At 40.2% G+C, this 24,357-nt stretch overlaps 1 protein-coding gene across 1 annotated transcript; it reads left to right on the top strand.

Moving 5' to 3' along the window:
- The first annotated feature begins 10,666 nt into the window (after positions 1-10,666).
- TRIM42 (tripartite motif containing 42) lies at positions 10,667-19,289 on the top strand. The gene is made up of 5 exons (XM_030494891.1): positions 10,667-11,025; positions 12,849-13,555; positions 15,002-15,822; positions 16,528-16,760; positions 19,208-19,289. Exons 1-5 carry the CDS (start codon positions 10,667-10,669, stop codon positions 19,287-19,289), a joined length of 2,202 nt encoding a protein of 733 aa, XP_030350751.1.
- Positions 19,290-24,357: the final 5,068 nt, after the last annotated feature.

Raw genomic sequence — 24,357 nt, 5'->3', positions numbered from 1 at the left:
TAGATGAAGGAATACTCCACCCTTCTATTCCTCCTTGAAAAGATGACTCAAGGTATTTACATTTTTATGTGGAAAGACAGCCTGTCTTCACAAAGCTCAAGATGCTTCACTAAGATAATTCTAATAAAAATTAGCCTAGTTGGCACAAATCAATTACATTCATTCTTTTCTAGGGGTAAATACCGCTAACAAATCAGAATTAAAACAAAACCCTGATCTGACATCTGCTAATTGGTTGAGTTCTAGTACCACACAAATTGCAACTCTAGAGCAGTAACTTGCCTTGTTTAGCATCACACTGTCTCACCATCACTTCTGAATAGCAAATCAAGCACGACCTCAGCACAGAAGTGTCCTCTTGACAATATCCAGGCTTACACTCCGCACAAAAAGGGCTCACAATTTTACTAGCTTTAATGGCAACACTATCACAGTTCTTATCACACTGAACACGAAAAACATCTTTGGTGTTGCTCCTGCTCCCTGGGGAGTTCACAGGATCTCAGTTATAACTAATAAGGAATTTATTTCCATTAGATATAACTTCTATTCCCCCACAAAAGCAAAAACATGGTATCTAATAGAAGTTATACAGGAAAAGGTAGGGACAACTTCAACAAAACAAAACTAGCTGCAATAAACCAGAGCAATTTTTAAGTACCTGTGATCAACTGCCAACAAGATTTAACTCCACCCACCACCACTCTCTGGGCCCAGCCATCCAGCCAGCTTTTTAACCAGCAAAGCATACCCCCATCCAAGACAGGCAGGCAGCTTCTCCAGGAGAATGCTGGATGAATTCACCATCACAAAGCCTCTGCTTGATCTCCACTCACTTACTGTTATTCAGATCAGCCAGTGAACATGAAAAAAGTTGACCAGCAGCTACTTTGTGTCAGAATACAGAAGCAGGTTCACAAGCAACAAGGAGCCTTTGTTTTTTTTCCTATTTGAAACAAAATTATTTATACCAGTTTTCATACTCTACTCCTTTGAGACTCCAGTCACCAAACAAATTCTTTATTAGAATTGCATGGCAACAAGATAAAAATTGATTGAAATAAAAGCCAGCTGAAGGAAGACGAGTGAAAAACAAAGGAAGAATCATCACTGCTGGAAAGAAAGGGTCAGATGCTGGTCATAGGAAGGAACTGAGATATATGAAACATATCATTGAATGAAACTTAGCTCCTCAACTTACATTGGTTTGACTTGAGCCCAAAATTCCATGGGGTTTGGGGTTTTTCTTCATTAAAATGGGATTACATAAAAATATTGAAAGGTTACAGGGAAAGAACTTGTGAAGCCACGTAATTTTGTATGACACTTCAAGAGCAAAGTAAAGCTGCAAAACACTGCAGTACAATATTGAGCTACATTTCCATTATGAATAATAAAGCAATCAGATACAGCATTTGATAAGATTGTTAATTAAAAGAAGGAAAACACTGAGCTAGCCAAGCAATATCCAATATACACGCAGTCATTGTAGAAAGACCTGGCTTTGTCATATCTTAAACTTTTAGTCTACTACTTCAAGCAAAGCATCCCATGTTGCACTACTACCAGTATTGTATTGCAGGCTGCTCCAGTACCATCAAAAGCACTACAACCTCCTGTAGGGATCCCCTGGAAAACACCACATTCATTCTCAGGAGGTGAGCTCAGCGCCTAATTTCATCACATGAACAGCTTCCACTATTCCTCATGGCTGCTCATGAGATGGTGGTGCAGTGCTGGGCGGGAAAGTTGGGCGTTAGGGGCAGAGGTGCTTGGAGGAGCCTGGTACTGGGAACAGGGGTGCTGGGGGTAAGGGATTTGGAGAGAGGATTCTGAAGGAGGGTCAGGGATTCAGGGAGGGGGTGGTCATGAGGGGAGATTGTGAGGGATGGCAGCTATCCAGTGTGGGTCACTGTGGGGAGAAACGAGGGGTGGCTGTGAGTGGAGATCATAAGGGGCAGCCATGAGGGGGAATACTGAAGGAGAATCAGTTTGCCCTCAGTGAGATGGTTTAGTGGTGGGCTTGGCAGTCCTGGGGTAACAATTGGACTCGATCATCTTACAGGTCTTTCCCAACCTAGCTGATTCTGTGATTCTATGATTTACTGCAAATACAGGGAGGATTCAACACCAGGAATTCATAGAATCCCAGACTGGTTTGGATTGGAAGAGACCTTAAAACTCACCCAGATTCAACCCCCTGCCACGGGCAGGGACACCTTCCACTAGAGCAGGTTGCTCCAAGCCCCTGTGTCCAACCTGGCCTTGAACACTGCCAGGGATGGGGCAGCCACAGCTTCTCTGGGCACCCTGTGCCAGCGCCTCAGCACCCTCACAGGGAAGAAACTCTCCCTTTTATCTAACCTGAACCCCCCGTTGCAGCCGAGCCGCGCAGCTCCACAGGCACGAAGCGTTGCCCAGCGCCGTTACGTTCGCAGTGACCCACACGGGGCGGCGCCAGCGGTGACGGCACCGCCCGGAGCGCGTGGCGCCTCAGGCAGCGCGTGGCGCGGCCCGAGCGCGGGAAGGGCAAGGGGGCTGGTCCGGGCTCCCCTCCCCGCCCCGGGGCTGTGTCCCGGTCTGGGCGGTCAGCGCCGTCCCCCGGACAGCTCTAAGGACACGGGAGGCTGCGGTGCAGACCCGAGTGTAGAAAGTGCAGAGACCGCAAACATCTCCCCACAGCACACTCGAAAGGAAAGAGGGCATTAACCCAGGGGGTTGGGAACGTGTCACGAAAAACAGAACAAAGGGAGGAGGGAGAGAACAAATGAAAGCAAGGGGCTTCTTCCAAAGCCTGACATCCCCATCCAGAACCGCTTCACAGCTAACGAGGCAACACACGCCACAACAGAATCACCAACTGCTGCACCAATACAGAGGATAACCAAGAGCACATCCAAGAAAAGGCAGCACGTGACAGTAGTAGGAGACTCTACTTTGAAAGGCACAGGGGCACCCATCTCTTGGCCTGACCCCACCTCAAGGGAGGTGTGTTGCCTACCAGGAGCTTGGATCAGAGATGTTGCTGGGAGGCTGCCTGGTCTAGTAAAGACTCCTGACTATCACCCACTCCCAGTGGTCCATGTGGGTGCCCATGACATAGCCAGCAGCAGCCTGGGAAGCATTAAGACAGACCACAGAGCCTTGGGAAAGGTGGTTAGGGGCTCAGGTAGTTTTCTCATTGATCCTCCAGGTCAAAGGGGAGATGAGCCACAGAGGTGGCTGGTCAAATCTGGCAGGTTAACAAATGGTTGGAGAGCTGATGCCATAGTCAGGGTTTTGGTTACTTAGACCACAGGACTTGCTTTTGGAAATCCAGGTCTATTAAGCGCTGAAATCTTATGACTTCATTGACTGAAATAGCTTTTTGCATGTATATACATATCTGTATCATATACATTTAAATATTTTTATATATATATATTAGCATTCTTAGTTGTATGAATCTTGGAGAGAGAGAAGTATTAAAAATTCAGCCTTGCAACCAATATCCTAAAAGAAAGTATGCCTCAAATGTACATAGCACAACAAGGTTAAGTTACTTGCTGAGCTCCATAGGCCAAATTACAGTCTATTTTTCCATTGCTCACTTTGAACTACTGAGCAGCTAACCATAAATAGAGAGAGGAATCACTGAGCATTGTTTAGTATTTTTCTCATTTATAATCCAGCTATTATTACAGTGCCCTTTCTTTAAATGCCTCGGCTCTACACTGTTATTTCTACTCCTGAAGCTTTATAATAGCTTTATCTCTCTCACTGTTTGACAGTTATTTTTAACCCAAAAAGGATTTCATCCTGTTATATGTTTTCCTCTGTCACTTCTTCCATTTCAGAATCATAATCGTGCTTTAGAGTAGACTGTTCTCATAGTAAAGCTGTAGACAGTACTGAGATCAAATGAAACCCAAATTCATCCCATTGTCATAACCTTAATAAAGACAACACATTTAAGAAGCCATATCTAATGCTAAAGCATTGCTGTTTCAGTGAGAAAATGGTGGCAATCAGAAAACTGTCACGATGAGTATTCAAATATAAAAACCAAATGCAAAGTCAAACACAAAGTTCTTTTACACACTGTTACTGATATTCAGGATAACCTTTGTGAGTTACCCACTGTTTTAGAAATACCTCCTTTTGTATCTGAACAGATTCCTGTGTAAGCCAGACTGTATGCTACTGATCACTTTGTTTATTTAGAAAATTGTAAACTCATTTTCCTACTTGGAAAGTTTTATCATTCAGACAAAAATGGGGGGAGGGGGGGGACCTACGACTTGTTATGTGTTCCCACAAGCACTGCCTGCTGCAAGTGAACTGTCTGTACGTATAGTATACACTGAAGTTTGTCTTGCAAACCTTAAGCTTTTCATTAAATTTTACTAATTAATTTGAATAAAAGAATGCACTCTATAAAATTTCTTAAGCGGAAAGCATACTACACTTATTCACACCAAGTAATGTGGGTACACAAGTAAAACATCTTTCAGAAAACATGCTCAATTTTTTTTGATACACACTTCAAAGTATCCTTCTGTTTGAAGAAAGTATAGGCTAAAATCTCCAAGAATCAACAGCAACCACCACAAAACTGAAAGGTCCACAACATCTATAAATCAGCAGACATGGAGCACATGAGCTAGTACTTACACAGTATCTTCTGCAGCCAACAATGAGGTTCCCCTGCAGCCTGTAGTGCAGACCATGGTAAGGCAAGCTTTTCCCCCATGGCCGACGGAGGTCCGCAATGGAGCAGATATCCACCTTCAGTCTGGGGAGGTCCACGGTGGAACAGAGATCCATATTCAACCCATGGAGGTCCACGGTGGAGCAGAGATCCACTTGCAGCCCAGAAAGGTTAATGGTGGAACAAAGATCCCTCTCCTTGCAGCCCGGGAAGGTTAATGGTGGAACAGATACACAGCTGCAGCCCATGGAGGTTAATGATAAAGCAGATACACACCTGCAACCCATGCGGGTTAATGGTGGAAGAGATATCCACCTGCAGCCTATGGAGTTAATAGTGGAACAGATACCTGTCTGCAGCCCATGGAGTTAATGGTGGAACAGATATCTAGCTGCAGCCCATGGAGTTAATTGTGGAATAGGTATCCACCTGCAGCCTATGGAGTTAATGGTGGAACAGATATCTACCTGCAGCCTATGGAGTTAGTGGTGGAATAGATATCCATCTGCAGCCTGGGGAGAACCTCATGCCAGAGCAGGGGAATGCCCAAAGGAGGCTGTGACTCCATGGGAAGCCTATGCTGGAGTAGGCTCCTAGCAGGACCTGTGTCCCTGTGGGCACAGAAGCCCACCATGTTGGAGTAGGTTTCCTGACAGGACCTATGACCCCACATGAAAAAAAAGAGTGAAAAGCAGAGTTGCAAGCCTGAAACTTGCTATGAAACTTATACATCTGAAAGCTAACACTCTGTCCCAATTGCTGGGTTTAAAACCGTGACATAATCCATTGCACAATAGTTCCAGCACTAATTCAGCTGCAAGTTTAGACACATAGCAAGCAACTTGGCTCAGGCTTTTTCATCACTGCAGTGCATGTAGGCAGGCATATTCCCCATCCTCTCTGCAGGAGTATATAAGCAGCAACCCCTGTCTTCAGATTTTGATTAAAAATGAAGTGTTTACGCTTGTTGTTTTCCTTGCCGGGAGCCCTTTTTTCCTCTTCACAAGTTCTTCTTAAAAGGACTTATTTTATTTTTCTTTTGCATATATTATAAACCTTCTCAGCTGGTGAGAAGGAAAAACTTCTGGGGTGAAGGAGGAAGCTTCACTTCTTCACTGACTGCAGGGAACTTCTGCTTACCACAGCTTTAATTCCCTATGCTATCCACTGCCTAAATCCGTAAAGCCTTTCCTCTTACCTCTACCCCCTTCATTTGTATTTTTCCTGCTTTCCCTAGGCAGTGTGAGAGAGTGATTTTGTTTTTGATTCATTTTTCCCTTTTAAGCAGAGCCAAGTTATTAACACATATTTCATTGCTCAGCTGGACCTTCTAATATACTAGTTACTGTTTAGAGCCAGGCTAATCAGGAGAGGAGTCAGGATGTCCAGCAGAGAACCAAGACAAGAATGAAAAATAGACTAAAAAGGAGGCTAAAGCGAGGTCCTATGGTCAGGAAAGCAGATACACCAACAGAGCAGCCTGAGGAGGGCAAGTGCCTAATCACCAGCTCGTCTAAGAGACCAGAATCACTACATACCAGGACAAAGACTTGGCATTGACAAGCTTGGTACTATTAATTTCCAATTTTGTAGTAGAAAAAGATGATTTTATTTAAAACCAAACTCAAAGTTAAGTTGTGCTGGTTTGTAAGCACAGGCAGCTGTCTAACATGCACTCCAGCACCTTTTAACGCAGCATGGCCTCAGATTTTAAATGTGTTGGTTTGCAGCTGCTACATTTGTTCCGACACCACTTTAGCTGAGGTGCTCAAGCTAAAACATCTGAGTTTCTTCTCTGCAGTCTTAATAGCTGCACAGGCACATCTCACCTTAAGGAGATGAACATCGCCTTACTCTGGGAAGAAGCAAGATCCGAAAGCCAGAGCCCAAGGAAAAAGCATCCAGATAGGGGGTGCGAGGGGAACTGAGTGAGCCACAGCAGCAACAAAAACATATTAGGGGGAGGAAATGCATGTGGCCACCCAGAGGAGGACAAAGCACACGAGGGCTGGAGTGGCATCAGGCAGAGACAGATAATATATACTCAGTATTCCTAACCATTCTGTACAATGCCCAAACCTTTACTTGTTCTAAAGAACAACAGGTTTCACATTGTGACAGTAATACACAAGACAACAAGGTTTCACATAGCAGGAATCATACCATGGATGGAGACCCATAGTAACAGTATGCTGTTACAGTTTCTTAATATCTATGACAAATAGATTCTCTGAAGCATTTTATAGCAATTTACTTAATATCTTTGAGATCTGTGTGAACAGGACAAAATACTGTGATTCCTCTGGCATGCAAGCACTCATAAGCCCATATTCTGTGGGAAATGCCTCTCATTCAAAATGAGGTTTCTTAGATTTGCTTCTAAATTGTGTAATCTTAAATCTCATCTAGTCCAGTACCTTTTCCAACATCTTTCATGTGTTCTTAGAAAGGAACTCCTAAAACCATTGTTAATCTTTCAGATATTTCTCTGTATTCCTTGGTTGAATTTTATTAGGCCCAGATACTTTGAAAATATTTGGTTTATTTAGCGTGATACGGCATTATTTTATTATCATTATTATTGGCAGTTCTCAGCTATATATTTCTGGTGCTAATTGTGTTACTCTGTGATATCAGTGAAGTTTTTTCATCAAGAATTAGACAAAATTTCATTAGTGAGTTCATTCCTTTGGCACTGTCTCCTATTAGTTTTCCCTCTGGCTCAAATCGTATACTTCCCAAATACAATATTTCTCATTCCCAGTCAATCATAACAGTTGTAATTTTCATCCATTTCTTTATCTGTGGATAAAGGCATATGGAGCTCATTGTGATATACTTGTTATACAGCTTTAGAGCAATGAAGAAGGCTCAAGTTTGCCATGTATTTGTTGCTCTTTTGCTTTACCAGCTGCTAATATTAATAGCAAAGCATCATTCTACCTAGGCAGAAATAATGCTTTTAGAAGCAACTCTCAATTGTGAATGCCTCAGTTTTGGGTTGTACCATGTCAGGCTTCTGTTTCATTCTAACACTTCCCCCAAACCAGACACTTCTATGTGCTGCAGTCAGTTAATTTCTTCAATCACTGCCATTTATTGAAAGAACTACCATGTCCTTTTGAGAGCGAATCCTGTTGGACTACATGGGTTTATAGGAAGGGTCATTCCTTCCCCATCCTAAGGATGATAACAGTTCCTCTTCCTTCTCTCTGACTCACAAGTGTATCTTACACCTCTAGGAGCAGTTGAAAGCAGAAGATTTTCTGCTGGTTTTCTACATAGAAAGTGACAGAAATGACACACTGAAAGAAATCTTTGATACAATTAGACATACAAAAGAACAATGGAGTCAGGTATTACTTGGCTGTATTAGGAGCACAGAATACAGAGAAAAATCATGAATTATTTTCATTAGTTTCTGTCTCTCTAATTTGAGCATGTCCTTGTGACCTGTGTAAATATAGAAAGAAAAAGTACTTTTATAAATAACAGTCCATGATTTATGTAGCGTTACTGCATACATTAGTAAGGGTTAAGCCTCTAATAGTATACGGTCTTCAAGCTTCTTTCTGGACACTGTGCAATCTCAATTTGTGTTAGAAATATCAGTATTAGAAATATCAGTGAGGTATCCGGAGGTAGAGGAAAAGAGGGAAGAAAGAAAAGAAAGACAACAATCAGCTTATCTTGCAAAACAGAACAAGATGAATTGCCAAGTAGAAAACATTATACTGAGTTCTTTGATAGCTGAGGGAAGTAGCTTTCTCTCACACAGCTGGGTTCTGGTTGACCTTACAGGGTCACGCTTATTTGTAGGTGGAGTATGGCACATCACACCCTGGCCATGACGAGAACTATGTGAACACAACAACCACATCAAACCACAACATAGACATGGAGGAACGTGTTTGCAAACACTATTAAAAGTCTGTCAGTTTGTCTGCAGCTATTGCCTGTAATTGAGTTTCTCTAGCAGCCAGTCTGATCTGATCTTTCAATATCTGCTAGAGAATGAACATATTAATAAAATGGAACCATATCAGAACTGGCTGCATGCCTACAAGGAATTACAGAGAAGGCCACTTACACTGCGAGTAGCACAGGAATGAGGCTGTTGATGAAAGTAGTTTTGATAAAGAATAAAACCAGAGCACTAAATATAGCAGAAAATAAGTTCTGGAAATTATATGGGGCAGAAGACAAAGTTGTCCAAGACTCAGTGGAAAAACACAATTCACAGAGAATCAAGAAAAATAAATGTGTTGCTGCAAATGGCATATGCACACAAGTTGCTACTAACCTCTGTATTATGTCAAAATGGAAAAGACTGTCCAGGTGCCAGCACATGGGACACGAGGCATGATTTTTGTTTCTTTCCTCACTCCCTCACCTTTTCTTCCTCAAAATACCCCACAGGTATTCATGTTTTGCAAACGAAAAGCAGACAAGCATCACAGGATACATTTTTTCTAATGATCAAATTCAAAAGCCTTTCAATATTCCCAAAATGAAATATGCATAATAAAAAAAGCATTACCATTGATTAAACTGGAAAGACACATGGAATAAATAACATCCATTAAAGGTCCAGGTTATGCTACGGAAAGCCGTTCAGCACACAGATCTAGTACTTATGCGTGAAAATCCAATTGACACAATAGGCTATAACCATTCCAAAGAACCTATTATGGCCCATCATGTAAATGGTTACACATAATGACACAGCCATTACAGTCTGTAGGGCTCTTGATTAGTGAATTAAAATTTCTCTAGGTAGAACAGGCTTTGAGCAAATAGGCTCCAAGGAGCTGTTACAATAAACTCTGTCAAGACCTATCTTAGTAACTTCTCATTACACGTTAACACAAGTTGAATTGCTAAATTTTGGAAAAACTTAGTTACAATACAGCAGCCAGCATCAGAAGTCAGTATTCTTGAATATGTACTATATAGATATCACTGTCCTTAACAGTTTCACCTAAGAGAACAAGCTGTTTGAGATGTCAGTTGCAGATAACTCTTAGAGATGCTCTTTTTTAGCATCATAAAATCATAGGATTATTTAGGTTAGAAAAGACCTTTAAGACCTTCAAGACCTTCAAGTCGACTCACTTACATATAAGCACTATAGTAGGCATGCAATATTGGGAAATTCATGTATTCTTTACATTATTTTATTTTTTATTTAAAATTACCATATCTATAGACAAAAATGCTACATAAATCTTGGAATAAATCAACTAAATGAAAGAAAAAGGAGCCTCATACAAAATAACTAAAGAATAACTGAAATTGTATGTCTGATATTGCATTGAGTGGCCAGCTTAAGGAAGGGGAAGAAACACATGTGGACTCAGTGGGAAAAGAGGCAAGTCCACATCAAATGTGCAATAGCACTGAACCTACAATCCCAGCCTAGTTCTTTTCTTCAGGCCTTGGGGGAACAAATGCCATAAGAGTGTAAACACTGGCAGACAAGGGCTTAAAATAACTAAGAGAGTTACAAAGATATGCTTCAAGATGCATCTCAAGTGTAAGGTCCTTTCACATGTGCTAGTTATGCTTAAAGTCTTATAGAGGCCTGATGAGAAACCTCTCACTGTCTCAGGTTAGGGCCTGATTCAGCTGATTTGCTTACAGCACCCAGCTGAGCCAACAAAATGCCTATGAAGCGTGTGGTCCTAACAAGAGAATAGCCTTCTTAATGAAGAATGATGTAAATGCTTTCTAGGGATTCAGGAAGAACAGTTATAGTTATCATGATGTATAGATGATGTAATCACTGTATCAGATTCCTGTGCATAAAATTCTGCCTGTCTCTTTATTGGAATATTTCACTGTGACATCACTCCCCGATTAGAACGAAGCCCATTGCCATGGCACAGAGCTTGATACGACAGTCAGAGCTCATGCTGTAGTGTGAAGAGCAGCTGACATGATCAATGGACTTTCTTCCGAGTATTTGACAGAGGGATGGATGAAAACGGGTATTCCTGTTCAGTCTGGCCATGCTGTTTAAACTGGTACTACCAAATTTGCCACAGCACCAATGAACATTGCTGCTTGTGTTGGCGCTTCTTGTTTACCAATGAGCAGAACTGCAGCTGTTTCCCATGTCCATATGATGGCAAAACTTGCCAGTGCTGCCACTGCTCATGCGCGGAGCATGCAAATTGCTGGTGGTGCTGCTGCTCTTGTGCAAATGACCCAGACTGCAAATGCTGCTGCTGCTGCTGCAGTGCAGAGAATACAGAATGTCAGTATTATGAAAGCAGGTGCTGCAGAAGGTCTGACAACAAACGGTATCAGTCAAGAACACCAGGACTTGTTCAGTAAGTGTAGTTAAAGACTCTTTAATTTCTAGTGTGTTCTAATTTACATTATGTCTTAATGGATGTGTGCGATTTAGAAACATACATCTGTTGACTTCTTGGAGCTATTTCGAATAACCACAGGGTATCATTCTTCTGAGAAACAGAGAAAGTAGTTTTACCTTGATGGTAGTTAAATCTTCTGCTCACTACTCTGGGTCAAAGACTATTCCAGAACATCACTGCATTTGTAATTAGGACCACCTGATTTCCAGACAAAATCCATGAATGGCTAATGCGTATGGATTCTCACAGCATAAATCCTATACAGTGACAAGAAGGAAGATGCACAGAAAAACTGAGAACAAGGAGGAAAACAGGGATGTGTTTGTAGCAAGGAGGCTGCAAGCAAGGATAGAAGGAAAACTGGAGTAAAAGAGCAGTAAAACTGCTGTTAACTGGAATTGGAAGTAAGCAGGTATAATCACAACAGGGAGACAAATAATTATAAAGGCTCAAGAAATGGTACACAGAGAATAGAAAGAAGGTATACTAACAGTCTTAGAAGATAAAAATGCAGTTATCAGAAGAGCTCCAGGCTAAACCGAGAAGAATTGACAAGACCTCTAGAAATGCAAGGTTAATTCCTACCTACGTAAACTTCTAAGACCAGAAGGAATCTTCATAGCAACAGAAAATTCTATTCTCTTTAGTTTATTAGGCTTTTTACTGTTGTTTAGAGTGACAGAAAAATCAGATAGTAGGGTTGAACATTTGAGGAGAGAAGGCAGGAAGGAAAGCAGTAACAACATGGATGCTAAAGGCAAGCACTGCAGAGGGCCAGACCATGGAGGCCAAAGAATAAGGTGTCCGTCTTGAATAATGATGCTCTTGTCAAGGCTATGGAAAATATTCAAGGAGGCATTATAAAATTAGTATTGTTTTTTTAAAAGGATAATGTCCACAGGCTAAGAGACAGGTTAGGACTATCAAGATTTGACGAGAACAAGGAGTAGCATATCCTGAAAAAGCATATCTAAAATAAAACAATAAAATCCCCACCTGAAAGTCTTTGCAATTAATATAAATAATCAGTGACAATAAAGCTGCTACTGACACTAAGAATAAGTTTACTTCATTCTAGAAATCAGAAATAATTCAGAGGTGAGTGATTTCTTAAATGACTAAAAATTAGGATGATCATATGTAAATGTGTGTTATTATACCAGGCAGAATTGTCTTAAATACTTCTTTGAAAATGGTGAAGCAGTTGTGTTAATTTCTTGAGGAAATATTCCTCAAATATCTTGAGGAAATATCTTGAAAATGCAAAAGAAAAACATTTTGACATTTATTGCCTTAATTTTTCATTAAAAAGAAAGTATTCTAAACATATTACCAAAGTTGTAAATAATTTAATACCCTCTGAAACAAAATAAAGGGTTTAGTTTGAATTTCACTAAATGCTTCACTTTAGTTATTTGTTGTTTCCATTTTGAAAAATAATCAGGGAGACAATACACATTTCACTCTGTAATAAACTGAACTGTATTCTTCTTTTCATTTGGCCACCAGCAATAACTCAACAAATTCACACAGACTTCCAATGACTGAGATGTCTGTCTGTTATATATTCAACAGATAGTGAAATAATTGTGAAAAGGAAAAGGAAAAAAAAGGATTCTTCCTTACATAAACAAAGTATCCAGTCAGAATAAAAGGATAGTTGCTATGCAAAGGAGAATTGTTCATGTTATGATTTTGTGTCTATATGCTAATACTCAGATATTTTTGTCTGAGTTCTTAGGGTTGTTTGTTGTTTCTTTTTTTCCAATTTTATTTAGGTCAAAAGAAGTCATGCCTAGGTTCAGAACTAGGAATAATGCATCTGTCATTACAACAGAAAGGAATGTCTCCAGCCACGCTTTCCGTGACCAGCTTTCCTGTCCAATCTGTAAGGAACTGTTTCTCCAACCACTTATGCTGCCGTGCAACCACTGCATTTGTGAGAAGTGTGTAAATAAAAGCAAGACCAGAGTTGAAGTAACTGAAAACTTTTATATCGTCTTATGCCCAGTGTGTAGCAAAGCACACTGCCTCGACTACACAAATAAAATTCAGCTGAGGAAGAATTATCTCCGAGCAAAACTAGCCAAGAAATACATGCGCAGGCATGGCTTTCTGAGGTGGAGATTTGACCGCAGCGAAAGACCAGTCTACTGTGAAAGTTGCAGGGAGAGAAGAAGAGTGGCAACCAAAAGATGTAGAACGTGTGGAATCAATTATTGTAGTGAATGTCTGTATTTAAGTCATAACAAGTATAGCGTTCAAGACCACATTTTAACGAGAGCACATCACGATGACAATGAACAGTGGCGCTGCTTACTGCACAACAACTCGGACCTCTCTGAATACTGCCTAGATGACCATGAACTGATCTGTGGGATCTGCAAGAGCTCACTGCACAACAATCACAAGGTTATTCCCTTGGGAGTCGCGTGTTCAAGAGAGGCTGCTTCCCTCTTTGGTACAATTGAAGAATTTAGAAAAGGTATGTATTTCTGATGCTTTTCACACTTCCCCATGCCTCCTCAGGAAAAAAACTTGAACACAAGCTTGACAAGCTATATTAATTCTCTGCACAGCACAAGGGTCAGAAAGGTGGTGTGTTCCCACTGCAGAAACACAAAAGGAACAAGCCCATAACTGTGGCATCACGAGCCAGACTCAACTATTAGAGAATGAAGGATCTGTCTGTGGGATGGGAACAGAAATGTCCATTTCACTTGGCACAGGTTGCCCAAAGAAGTGTTAAATCTTCCGTCCCTGGCAGTGTTCAATGCCAGGTTGGACAGAGGCTTGGGTGACATGGTGTAGAGTGAAGCGTCCCTGCTCATGGCAGGGGGGTTGGAACTAGATGATATTGAAGTCCTTTTCAACCCTAACTATTCTATGATTCTACGATTAAGGGAGGGGAACCTTCTTTTCATACTGCAGGACCCAGCATGGAATCAACACCAATTACATCTGCAGGATAAATGATGAATATTTTTTAATCAGAAATATATGCTTGAAGAAGAATTCTCCATCCTCAGTCAGTTTTATGCTTATGCCCATGCTGACTAAGAGGCAAAGCAGTCATGTTTTTCTGAGGTATCACAGCAATTCACTCCTTTTAACTAAGACTGCATCCATAGCAACTAAGGGGCTGAACACTAGGATTTTACATATTTCTTTTAATTTGGATCTTTGCACGTAACTTCACAGATGTTGGGGGCATAACGAAGTCGCATGGAAAATAACATTCAGAGAGGTAAAAGCGAACCGTGCACAGTAAGAAAAAGCTGGAAGCATTAAATTCTCCAATTTGAAACTGTCTTAAATTTGAGAAAAGGGATGTAGAGTATGTGTGCAGGATTTTGTAATGTGACATTGCTTCCTAATGTTAGCTGAATGGCTCTGGAACGTACAGTCAGCCTTTGGTATGTTTGATTCTGTTCTTTTACAGCTGACAATTTTTAGTGTCAGAAGAATTAATCACACCTTCACATAACTGCCATCAGAGGAATATACCATCAGCCACAGACATAATGGGGGCGCATTTGCTGTCGTCATTTTAATTTCATACTGGCATAGTGAATTTTCAAAGATAATATAAAGCTACAATAAATTAAGCTTCAGGATTCCTCATGTAATGAAGTACAAATTATCAAGCCCATTTTGGGGGAGATAAATTTGAATGAGGAAATAATAATAAAGTAGTAAGTAAATGCCAAATTTTATATACCCAATGTCAATATTTTAATCCAAACAATTTCCCACAAGATTTAATAGCAGCAGAGAGAAGAGAAAAATACCAGAATCCTTATTCCTGTCCCATGTTCTACCAAGCATTCTACAAGTTTTTTAAGCTAAAATCTATCATTCTGCCTCTTGTAACCACTGCATTTTAATATGAATTTGGAACTACTGACCTGATTTTATTCTTTTCTTACAGTACGCCAAGGAATTGACAATGATCTAATGGAAGTTATCCTGTCAAAAAATAAATTCAAGACCTATAAGGACACCAAAAGAAAGGAGATCAGAAATGGATTCTTAAAACTAAATATGGTTCTTCATCAACAAGAAAAGGAGATGATGGAGTTGCTTGAAAACATTGAACTCAAAAAACAGAAAGAAATTTCAGACTACATAAACTATACCTCCAGCCAGCTGTCATACATGGATGGCCTTATTCAGTACTGCAAAGAGGCTCTTGAGGAGGAAAGCCAAGTTGTATTTCTGCAATCTGCACACTGCTTAGTGAAAGAAATAGAAAATACAGTTCCTTCCATTTTCCAACCTAGTCCACGTCTAAGAGAAGATCCCTTAAGCAAAATTCACCTCAACTTTGATGAAATTCTCTCCATTTTACAGGGACTTGTTCCATCCCTTATTGGCATAATGGAGTCAGAAAGTGAAGCAGAAAAATATCCCTATTCTTTTAACCCAGAGATACCGGTTCGAGGGGGTGCCTCAAGCACTCAAGTATCCAAGCAAGGAATATTTTTCCAAAGCCCATCTTCAAATTCCTTGCTTGATTTAGGTGTACTGTCAAAAGACACTCTCAGAAGACCAAACTCTAACCCTTCCGATCTTCCTACAAAGAGTAAGGAAGTGTGTGTGCACAAGGATACAGCTTGTGAAACTCCAAGAAAAGAAAAAAAATATGAGATTGTTAAACATTCAAGTCCAGAACCTATAGACAGTGACTCAGTCCCAGTCCCAGGACCTGTGCTCATATACCAGACTGTTGTTTACTCAAGGTCTGCCAAAGTAAGCCATTAATAAATTCCAAGTATATGCAAGAGACTCATATTTTTAGGCTGTTACAGAGTTCGAACCCATACAAGCTTGAGAAATCAAGACTAAACTCTCAGTTCAAATATTGCATTTGTAGAAGACAAGGCATTTTAAACTTGCCTTTTGAGATAAACTGAAGCAGAGATTGAATTGTATCACACTCCTACTGTAGTCAATAGGGTCGTTTATGTGATATAAATATGTTACATGGGAAGCTCCAGTGCAGAAAGAAATAGATGTACCATGTTTGTATTTAAATATCTGCATGTCAGATCAAATAATTCCTTCCCAGTCTTGGCCTTCTATGTGATAACATCATATCCATGTAATTTTCCTCACTTTACATTAGATGCTAGTTGCATAGATGCCAGGATGCCAGTTGCATAGGATCCTAAGTGCATGTTGTAAAGTGCTGACTGCTGTCAGCCTGCATTACTTTTAGTGTGTCAGAAAAGGGTACTAGGAAATTCCCAGAAGGAAGCTTAGCATTTTCCAAGTAAGAGGACAAACTACACATCTTCCACATATATTTCATGCTGTAGTTGAACTCTCAGCTGCACTGGCATTTCAAAAATAAAATCTGTTGCACAGGGGCTTCCAAAAAAAGCAAAAATTAAAACAAGCAAAAATAAAGAGGACATAATTGTGTACTACAGATATTTTTTTTTCTCTTCACAGATTTACTGGACTTGTCCCACAGAAGAGGTGGATTTCTTTGAGGTAGAGTTTTATGAAGTTGCTAGAACTAGTCCTGATAACATTGTCCAGACACAACTAGCTGGCCAGCTAAGCAAAGTACAGCAGCAGAACCTGGAGATACATAATTTGGATCCAAATACAGAATACCTGTTTAAAGTCCGTGCTGTCAACAAAGGAGGCCAAGGAGACTGGAGTGAGATCTGTAAGGTACTGTAGATGCTTCCTATACTTCAGAGAGCTGCCTTAAATTCCTTGCCTCCACAATTGTTTTTTACCCCATGTATTTATGAGTAAGGGTTTAATGGAATATTGTAACTAATAGTTACACTGGATTTGTCCATACATTGTTCTTTCTAGCTCAGTTTGCAGGTGCGTGACCTATGTAGAACGTTCCTCATTTTTTCTAGCAGGGATGCTGTGCCATGAGTGCATCAGACAAGTCACTTTAAGTCATATTGCTTCAGGACTGAGACAGCCTTTGCACTAATCTCTGAATACACAGAGGAAGAGCATTAAGTATCAGATCCAAATGCTTTCATGCTAGAACAAAGCAGTAATCATTAAAAGACAGGAAACAAACAGAAAAATTAGAATATTCTTTGACACCTTCGAACATGAGTCTCCTTCACAGTTTTCTCCTAAAACTGTGGGTTTAGGAGTTTTAATGACAAATGACACCTTCCTGGACTGTTCCACTTCCTATCCATAAACCACTGAGCACAGCAGTTTCTTTTTATCTAACACATTGGAATGACATAGTGATTTTTTATTTTTCCTGAAATCTGTTCTTTCTGCATGCGGCACAGTGATATTAATATTCCAGAGAAGCTCACTTAACATCTGCTGTAATTTACAGAAGTAAAGAGTTTCACAGCAAATTAAAATGGCACAGCATGTATGATGGGCTTTTAGAAATCTTCTTTTAACAAGTAACTACCTCTCTTCCTTTTGCATATCACATTATTTTACCAGTTACGCTACAGAGAAAGCTTGGAAGAACTTTTCAAAAAAGAAAATATGGCATTGGATTTTAAATAGGGGTTTTAGAGCAGTATCACTCTTCATGCGTAACAGTTACTAAGTCTGTGAGGGAATGCAACTGTGAAAGCTGTGACAATTCACAGGACCCCAGGCACCAAACTACGAAGAGGAGGAAGGTGACAGAGAGTTTTGTTAGACAGCAGCTACTACATTCTTTGAAGTAAAGCTGATGCCATGCCACTGATGCCCCAAAATATCATCCCACAAAAAAGGCTATTCAACCATAGGGTGTTATTTAGCATTCCAAGCAGATAGTACAAGTCTCTATGCAGCCCTCATAAGCAAAACAGAAAACCGTAGTCTCCTCTTTTAGGAGTGAAGGAACTTCTCTCTTCTTAGAACAATAAAATGACTATTAGCTTATAGCTGACTCACAGGTTCCTCAATTTCAGCCATTTGTCAGTGTGTGAAACACCATGGAAGTACCACTACATCCTTGTTATATGGTCATAGAAGCTGCTACAGATGGCATGATCTCTTTGCACAAGAAGAGTTCAACAAAGGTGACTCAATATAGGCTCCTAATGCCTCAGGACGAGCCTGAAAGTATCTAACATATGGGCTGACAGATGACACCAGCTTTGGATGATGCACTTCTAGGGCAGCAGCTAGCAAGAGGACAGGTTAACCTTGAATGTCTAAACTGGCAAATGATGTTCATGATTTTGGCAACTGGATGCTAATTTAATAGTCAGTTGAAGGAATTACACTGCACTGTCCTGGGTAAAGGGATATGTTTGAGTGGGTGTTAAGGTTGTGGAAGATCCTGGATGAATGACAGAAACTGAAAGCTGCTTTGTCAACCTTTGGTAGGCCATGCTAAACTGTACCACGAGGCAAGTGACAAGGAATCCTCTAAGGATTCAGTGTTCCCTGGAGACTTTCAACAGAGCAAGTGAAGGATTTGGCTCTGTCTGCCATGGGAGGAGGAATGAGAAGCACTAAGGATGCAGTTAGAAAACCAGGAATGGAAAATTCTGGAATTCTCCAATCCTTGCTCTAGTTGCTGTCAGTACTACCACTCTTTGAAGAGGTGTTCCCTCACCCCTGCTCAATGACAGCAGCAGCCAGCAGCTGTTCACAGTGGCCTGCCACCAATGCCAGTAGGCTTTGTGTTCCTTAACTTGTCTCTTGAGACTGTCAACCACAGAAACAATCCTAATGATGGTTTTGTGGCTTTTTAACTTTTCATCACCCTCTTGTCAATTAAACCTCTGGAATGAGATTTTGCAAAATTACCTTGGAAGCCAAATGCAAAATGACTTTTAATACAATGTGGCCTTCTAAATCCTGTGGTCATACCTGACATTTTTTCTCTAAATGACCAGCCACCAGAATCTAATGGCTATGTATTATATTAATCATTGTAAAGCTTGCCACCAGACAGTTGCTTGCCTTCAATACAAGTTTTTTTCAAGAGCTTGATTTCCATTTTGCCTCCAAAATAAGTATTTAGACTTTCCAAAGTTTAACATAGATAAGACAGTTTGATTGCTCACAGTGGTTAAGTCGTAAGCTCTTTTGAAAACAGACATTAATTAAATCCTATCCCCAAAATAATAAATACATGTACCTCTTCTGTACTTTAATACATTCTTGTTTTCAACTTGCAGATAAGCACTTCAGATGAACCTGGGAAAACTCGAGAACAGGTGGAAGAAGCAGAAGGGCATTCAGGCTGCTCTGCATATCCCATATAGGGAAACAAAGAACAAAGCCAGGGATTCCTTTGTTTTCTTTTCCTTGAAGAACTGGAAAATGTGTATCCTTTCTTATGCAATATCCCATTTGCCACTGAGTTAGCAGCAAAAATGTTCAGACTATTATTGCTTTATGGCAAATAATAACAATAATAATAAACCTCTGCCTTTTCATTAGCTTGTCTTTTTTCAGATGTAACACCAAGACCTAAGGAAAATGCTATGCCACGCATAAAAATATAGTATAAACCCCATTACACCTGAGGGACCTTTGCAGCCTCAAAGGAAATAAATGACATATTTGCATTGTAAGTTAACGTTCCAATTACTCTTCCTTATGAGACCATTCAGTACCAGTTCACAAAGAACTGCAGGAGTCTCTCATCACACTTGGCATAGTCTTAAAGCGCAAAGTAATTTACTCTGTACAGAGACACTTTCGGTCTCAGCCTCACTCAGCCAAAGTACACTGTGCATACACACATAAGAAGACATTGGCAACGGGCAGGACAGTTATCTCTTTATGCACTTAATGGCTGGGTTTACTTGACTGTTGTGAAGGTCACCTATGTGAGTTGCAGAGTATCAGTTTGTTAAAAGTAGCTGCAAGTCAATTCAGAAGTCCCAGCAGCCCTGATCCACTGAACAGTATCCATAGCAAGTTACTGTGTTGAAATAGTAGTCAAGAGTAATAACTAAGGTCCTTCTCTGTGCAGGTATGATCTTGCATGGGTCCTTTCTTTCACTTCAGCCATACCAACCAGGTATGCATGTCTAGCTGTCTGTATTTTTAAACACACACACAAATATATGTACTTATACACATCTCTCTCTATATTTGCTTGTACACATACACACACACATATACATATATGTATTTAAACACATTTACAACTCCCTTTGCCCCAGTCCTGTCAAGTAGGCCACTTACATGGAAATGGAAATATGACTGGGGCCACTACTAGCTCTTCTAAACTCATCTGTGCTTTTGTATGTTTGTGTCCTACCTTTGGCACAAAACAAATCCATTTATGGAAAATCATGTATTATGAATACTGCCCATGAAATCCTGGACCTCCTTCTACTTTCCTTAAGGCAAACAATAAAACTTGGGTACATATATTATTAATATATCATTTTTCCATTGCACCTTTCATTTGAGAAGCTCTGGGTTAGCTTTGCATAGTTGCTGCAAGGTAGTAATATTCTACCCACTTTATGGGTGGCTAATGTGATAAAGAAGAGTCCAAACAAAAAGGCAACAAAGCCAAAATCTGAACTCCAAGAGTACCTAGTTCTCTGTCTTGCGCTAGCCAGTGAGCTATTAGTGATGCTTCAGTTAATATGTATGTTCTAATGTTCTTGCCAGGATCTCTCTGCAGTCTTTCCTTGACAGCATAGTTTTCTTTCAATGAAGTGTCTAGTAGGAGTAAAGGCTATTACAAGTAAGAGAAGTTTGCCTTTTCAAAGCTACTGAACAATTATAGCAGTGTCTGATTTTGAGAAATTTATTTTGAAACATTTAAAAGGCCCTGATCATCACACATGCAAAACACCTACAATCGAAAACTTCTGCTACATTTTTGCAAAAACCTAAATGTCTGAGTCTAAAGCCCAATTATTCCCTCAATCCTCATGGCTTTTTAAACCCTTTCCCTATTTTACACCTTTTCCAAGGACATGTTTTTGCTGATGGTCTATAGTTCCCCAGAAGCTCACCCATCTCATACTCCTTTCAGTTTAGTTTTCTGTAGACAGGTAACACTGCAATTTGGATGAGCTGTATAAAATCCCTTTGCACCCCTGGCTATCCATTGATAATAGCAGCCTTCTGTACCCAGCAGTTCTTAAGAGATGCAATTTGCAGTACACAGTTCTGTGCAACAGCCAAGCAAAGCTCCAATTCTCATTTCATGTAAACAGTGGCTCAGATCACTGGAATAAGGCAACATTTCATCAATATCACTAAGAGATCAGAATCAGTCCAACCCTGCAAGCTTTAAGATTTTTATTAATTATTGTGGGGCTGTTGGAAGCCTCTGTTTCTTTTCAACCAAATCACCTTTCAGACATCTCTATCTCAGCTCACTTTGTTTTATTTTCATGGGAGAAAAAACCCAATGTGTTAAGTTCTTTACATACAGTTCAGCGCCTGCCTATTGTGCGCACAGCCAAACCCCATGGTGACTGGATATCTACTGCCCAATTTACTGCACTCCTCCTTTCAATAAGCAGGCAAGGCAAAGAACGGAACAGTTTTGTTTCTCTAGTGCTTGCTGCTCAGTTGCAGCAATGGGTGGGGAGGCAGCACCATCTCTCACCCTGTGCAGCCATTTTTCAGCTGCATGCCCTGAAATTGAAATTCAGAGCTGTTCATTAATAAATAAAAACCTGCCTGTATTTAATGCTGGGCTATATTTGCATAATTATTTTTCAAGGTAATGAGTTTAACAGAAGCCAAAATGCAGAAGGTTGAATATCTTTAGAGCAGCCTGTGCCAGCAAATAAACACAGAACTCTTGTAAGTATCAAATTGCAGAGCAGTTTAAAACCAGCGTCACTTATTTAGGCAACAATAAGCATCTATTTGTGCTGGGCAGGTGGCCAAGGTGAACAAATGAACAACTTATATGCAATTGAATATTAGATGAGCCTCATTTCATTTTACCACCATTTGTCTCAGAATATCTGCAACCAACACTGCTGAACAAAACATTACAAAATAAAGGTGGCTGTCAAACTATCTCCTCCAAAGCCAAGGAAACAACTGGGATGAAGCATATAGCGAAAAGGTGAAAGCAAATATTCTGAGATGGTGGCTACCCACTTGGCTAAGTAATGAAATCAAGACCAACATCAGTCTAACATACAGTGATTTAGTCAGTGGCACCTCTGCCTTCCTGGATGGATCATAAATTAGCTGGCAGATAGGTCGGAGATGCAGCTGACTAACCTATATTGACACAAAGCAACTAACCAACCCACCCTGCATAGCAAACCCCAGGGATACACGCGCATCAACTACTAATCCAATGTGTTACAGTGTTTTACCATCCACTTGCTGCAGAACTCATCAGGAAGTCATTAGTATCAATATCATTCAAGGGGACATGGTGTCTTCTTCAAGAATATTTCCCAGACCATTACAGGACTTTGAGAACATTGGTCCACCTCTAAGACATTACTTCTACAGGAGAAGAGGTAGTGGTCTTTGGGGCCTAAATATTTAACTGACAATTCTGATGAAATCAGAGCTACTGTTTGTAACATGATGAGACTCACACTGCACCTCTCTGCAATGTGTAAAGGTGACTTGATAGCTGAACTGAAATCCTGAAGTACACAACTTACAGGTAAGTATTATTTGAAGTCAAAGCATTTTAAGCAAATAAAGCAGAGCAGTAAATACATAAACATGACTAAACACAGCCTATTAAAACTGTTCTGGTTTGGACTGTGATTTAGTGCTGCTGAGAAATGCATTCTAAAAGCTAGGAGGTTCTGCCATTAGAATTAGGAGAGAGAACAGAAACGAAAAAAACCCAACTAATAATCAAAATGGTTTGCACCATTTTCTATCATTTACATTTGGGTTGTAAACCCCAAACCCACAACTTTTAGTCCCCCATAATGCTTCTTGAGTTCGTCTGGATCATGGAGAGTTTGAAAATAGAAATAGAACTCAAAAAAAGAGAAAAAAAAGACACACTTTTTCTTTTTAATAAAGATTAAAAAAAACAAGGGAAACACATGTCCGTAAGTGTAAAGGTCTTGGCTACCTGCTCCTGCCATAGAAAACAGAATCAGAAGTGATATGTAACTGGAAAAAAATTCAGGCTTAGGCATCTCTTTACCTGCAAGTGAGACGGTTGGTACCGAAAGATGTAAATGCAACTACTGGAGATCAGAGAGGATTAATCTGCACAGAAAAATTAACCATGAGCATGTTCTGCTGTGCCACTGAGGACCTCAAGCTTTCACTAACATTATCAGGAATGTTAATGTATGTAAGAGAACAAAGTACTCAAGATCCTGCTAAGGAACAGCAAAGGAAGAATAAAATAACAGGCTGCCTGAAGGGTATAAACATCTAAGAGGAAGAGGAATAACTCACCAGGCAGTATTGATGGAAAATGGAGCAAAACGTGGGCTGTCACCTTTCAGAGCGCTTCACTACCTGAATTGCTTGAGAAACCAAACCAAAATTATAAGGAAGAATTTCTTCATTGAAAGGGTGCTCTGGCATTGGAACAGGCTGCCCAGGGCAGTGCTGGAGTCACCGTCCCTGGAAGTGTTCACAAACCGTGTAGACAAGGCCCTTAGTGACATGGGTTAGTGGTAGTAACGTTTGGACTTGATGATCTTAAAGGTTCTTTTCCAACCTAGTTCATTCTATGATTCTGTCACAACAGTATTCAGAAATTACTGCTTCGACCTAAACAGTTTGTGTTATACAAAACTGATTCCAATGTACAAGCAATATTAGAGCGGGTCCACAGGACAACAATCTTATCCAGTAAGGTACATTTCAGCTTAAGAAGAAGGAAGACTTTTTCTTCAAAAGGGCTTTTACTGGAACTTGCAGGTCACAGGAAATATAACCTATCAGCTTGGAAGCTCAGAACAGAAATGTCTTGTCCCACCCAGTGTCTCATCAAAAGTGACCACAGTAGTTTGACCAGACCCAGCTATCATAGCCATATAGCCTACATATAGCTCAAATAACTAGGAAATGAATTCTAGCTTTGTAAAATGTGAATGTTTTGCTTTCTCAGCTATACAGAATTTGTGTTTCAATCCATTTGTTATTTTGCTAGATTCAAAGTACTTCATAAATGCATATGAAAATTTGCTTCCTTCCCCTGCATTTCTTCTGCCATACATATGTTAAATAACACTTCAGAGAGAAATCTCAATTGTCAAGAGCTCTCGCAGCCATGCATCAATCTTTTTAATAGAGTTCACTGAGGTTTTTTCCCCCTCTTCACAATAGTAACTAAGACAGACTCTATAAATTCTGGGATTTTCATCTGCAAATAAAAATCTCCTGGACGTGCCCTTGCATTTA

Source organism: Strigops habroptila, chromosome 8 (genome assembly GCF_004027225.2).
Source record: "Strigops habroptila isolate Jane chromosome 8, bStrHab1.2.pri, whole genome shotgun sequence".
In the NCBI taxonomy this organism is placed as follows: domain Eukaryota; kingdom Metazoa; phylum Chordata; class Aves; order Psittaciformes; family Psittacidae; genus Strigops; species Strigops habroptila.
This window is presented reverse-complemented; position numbering and strand designations above follow the sequence as displayed.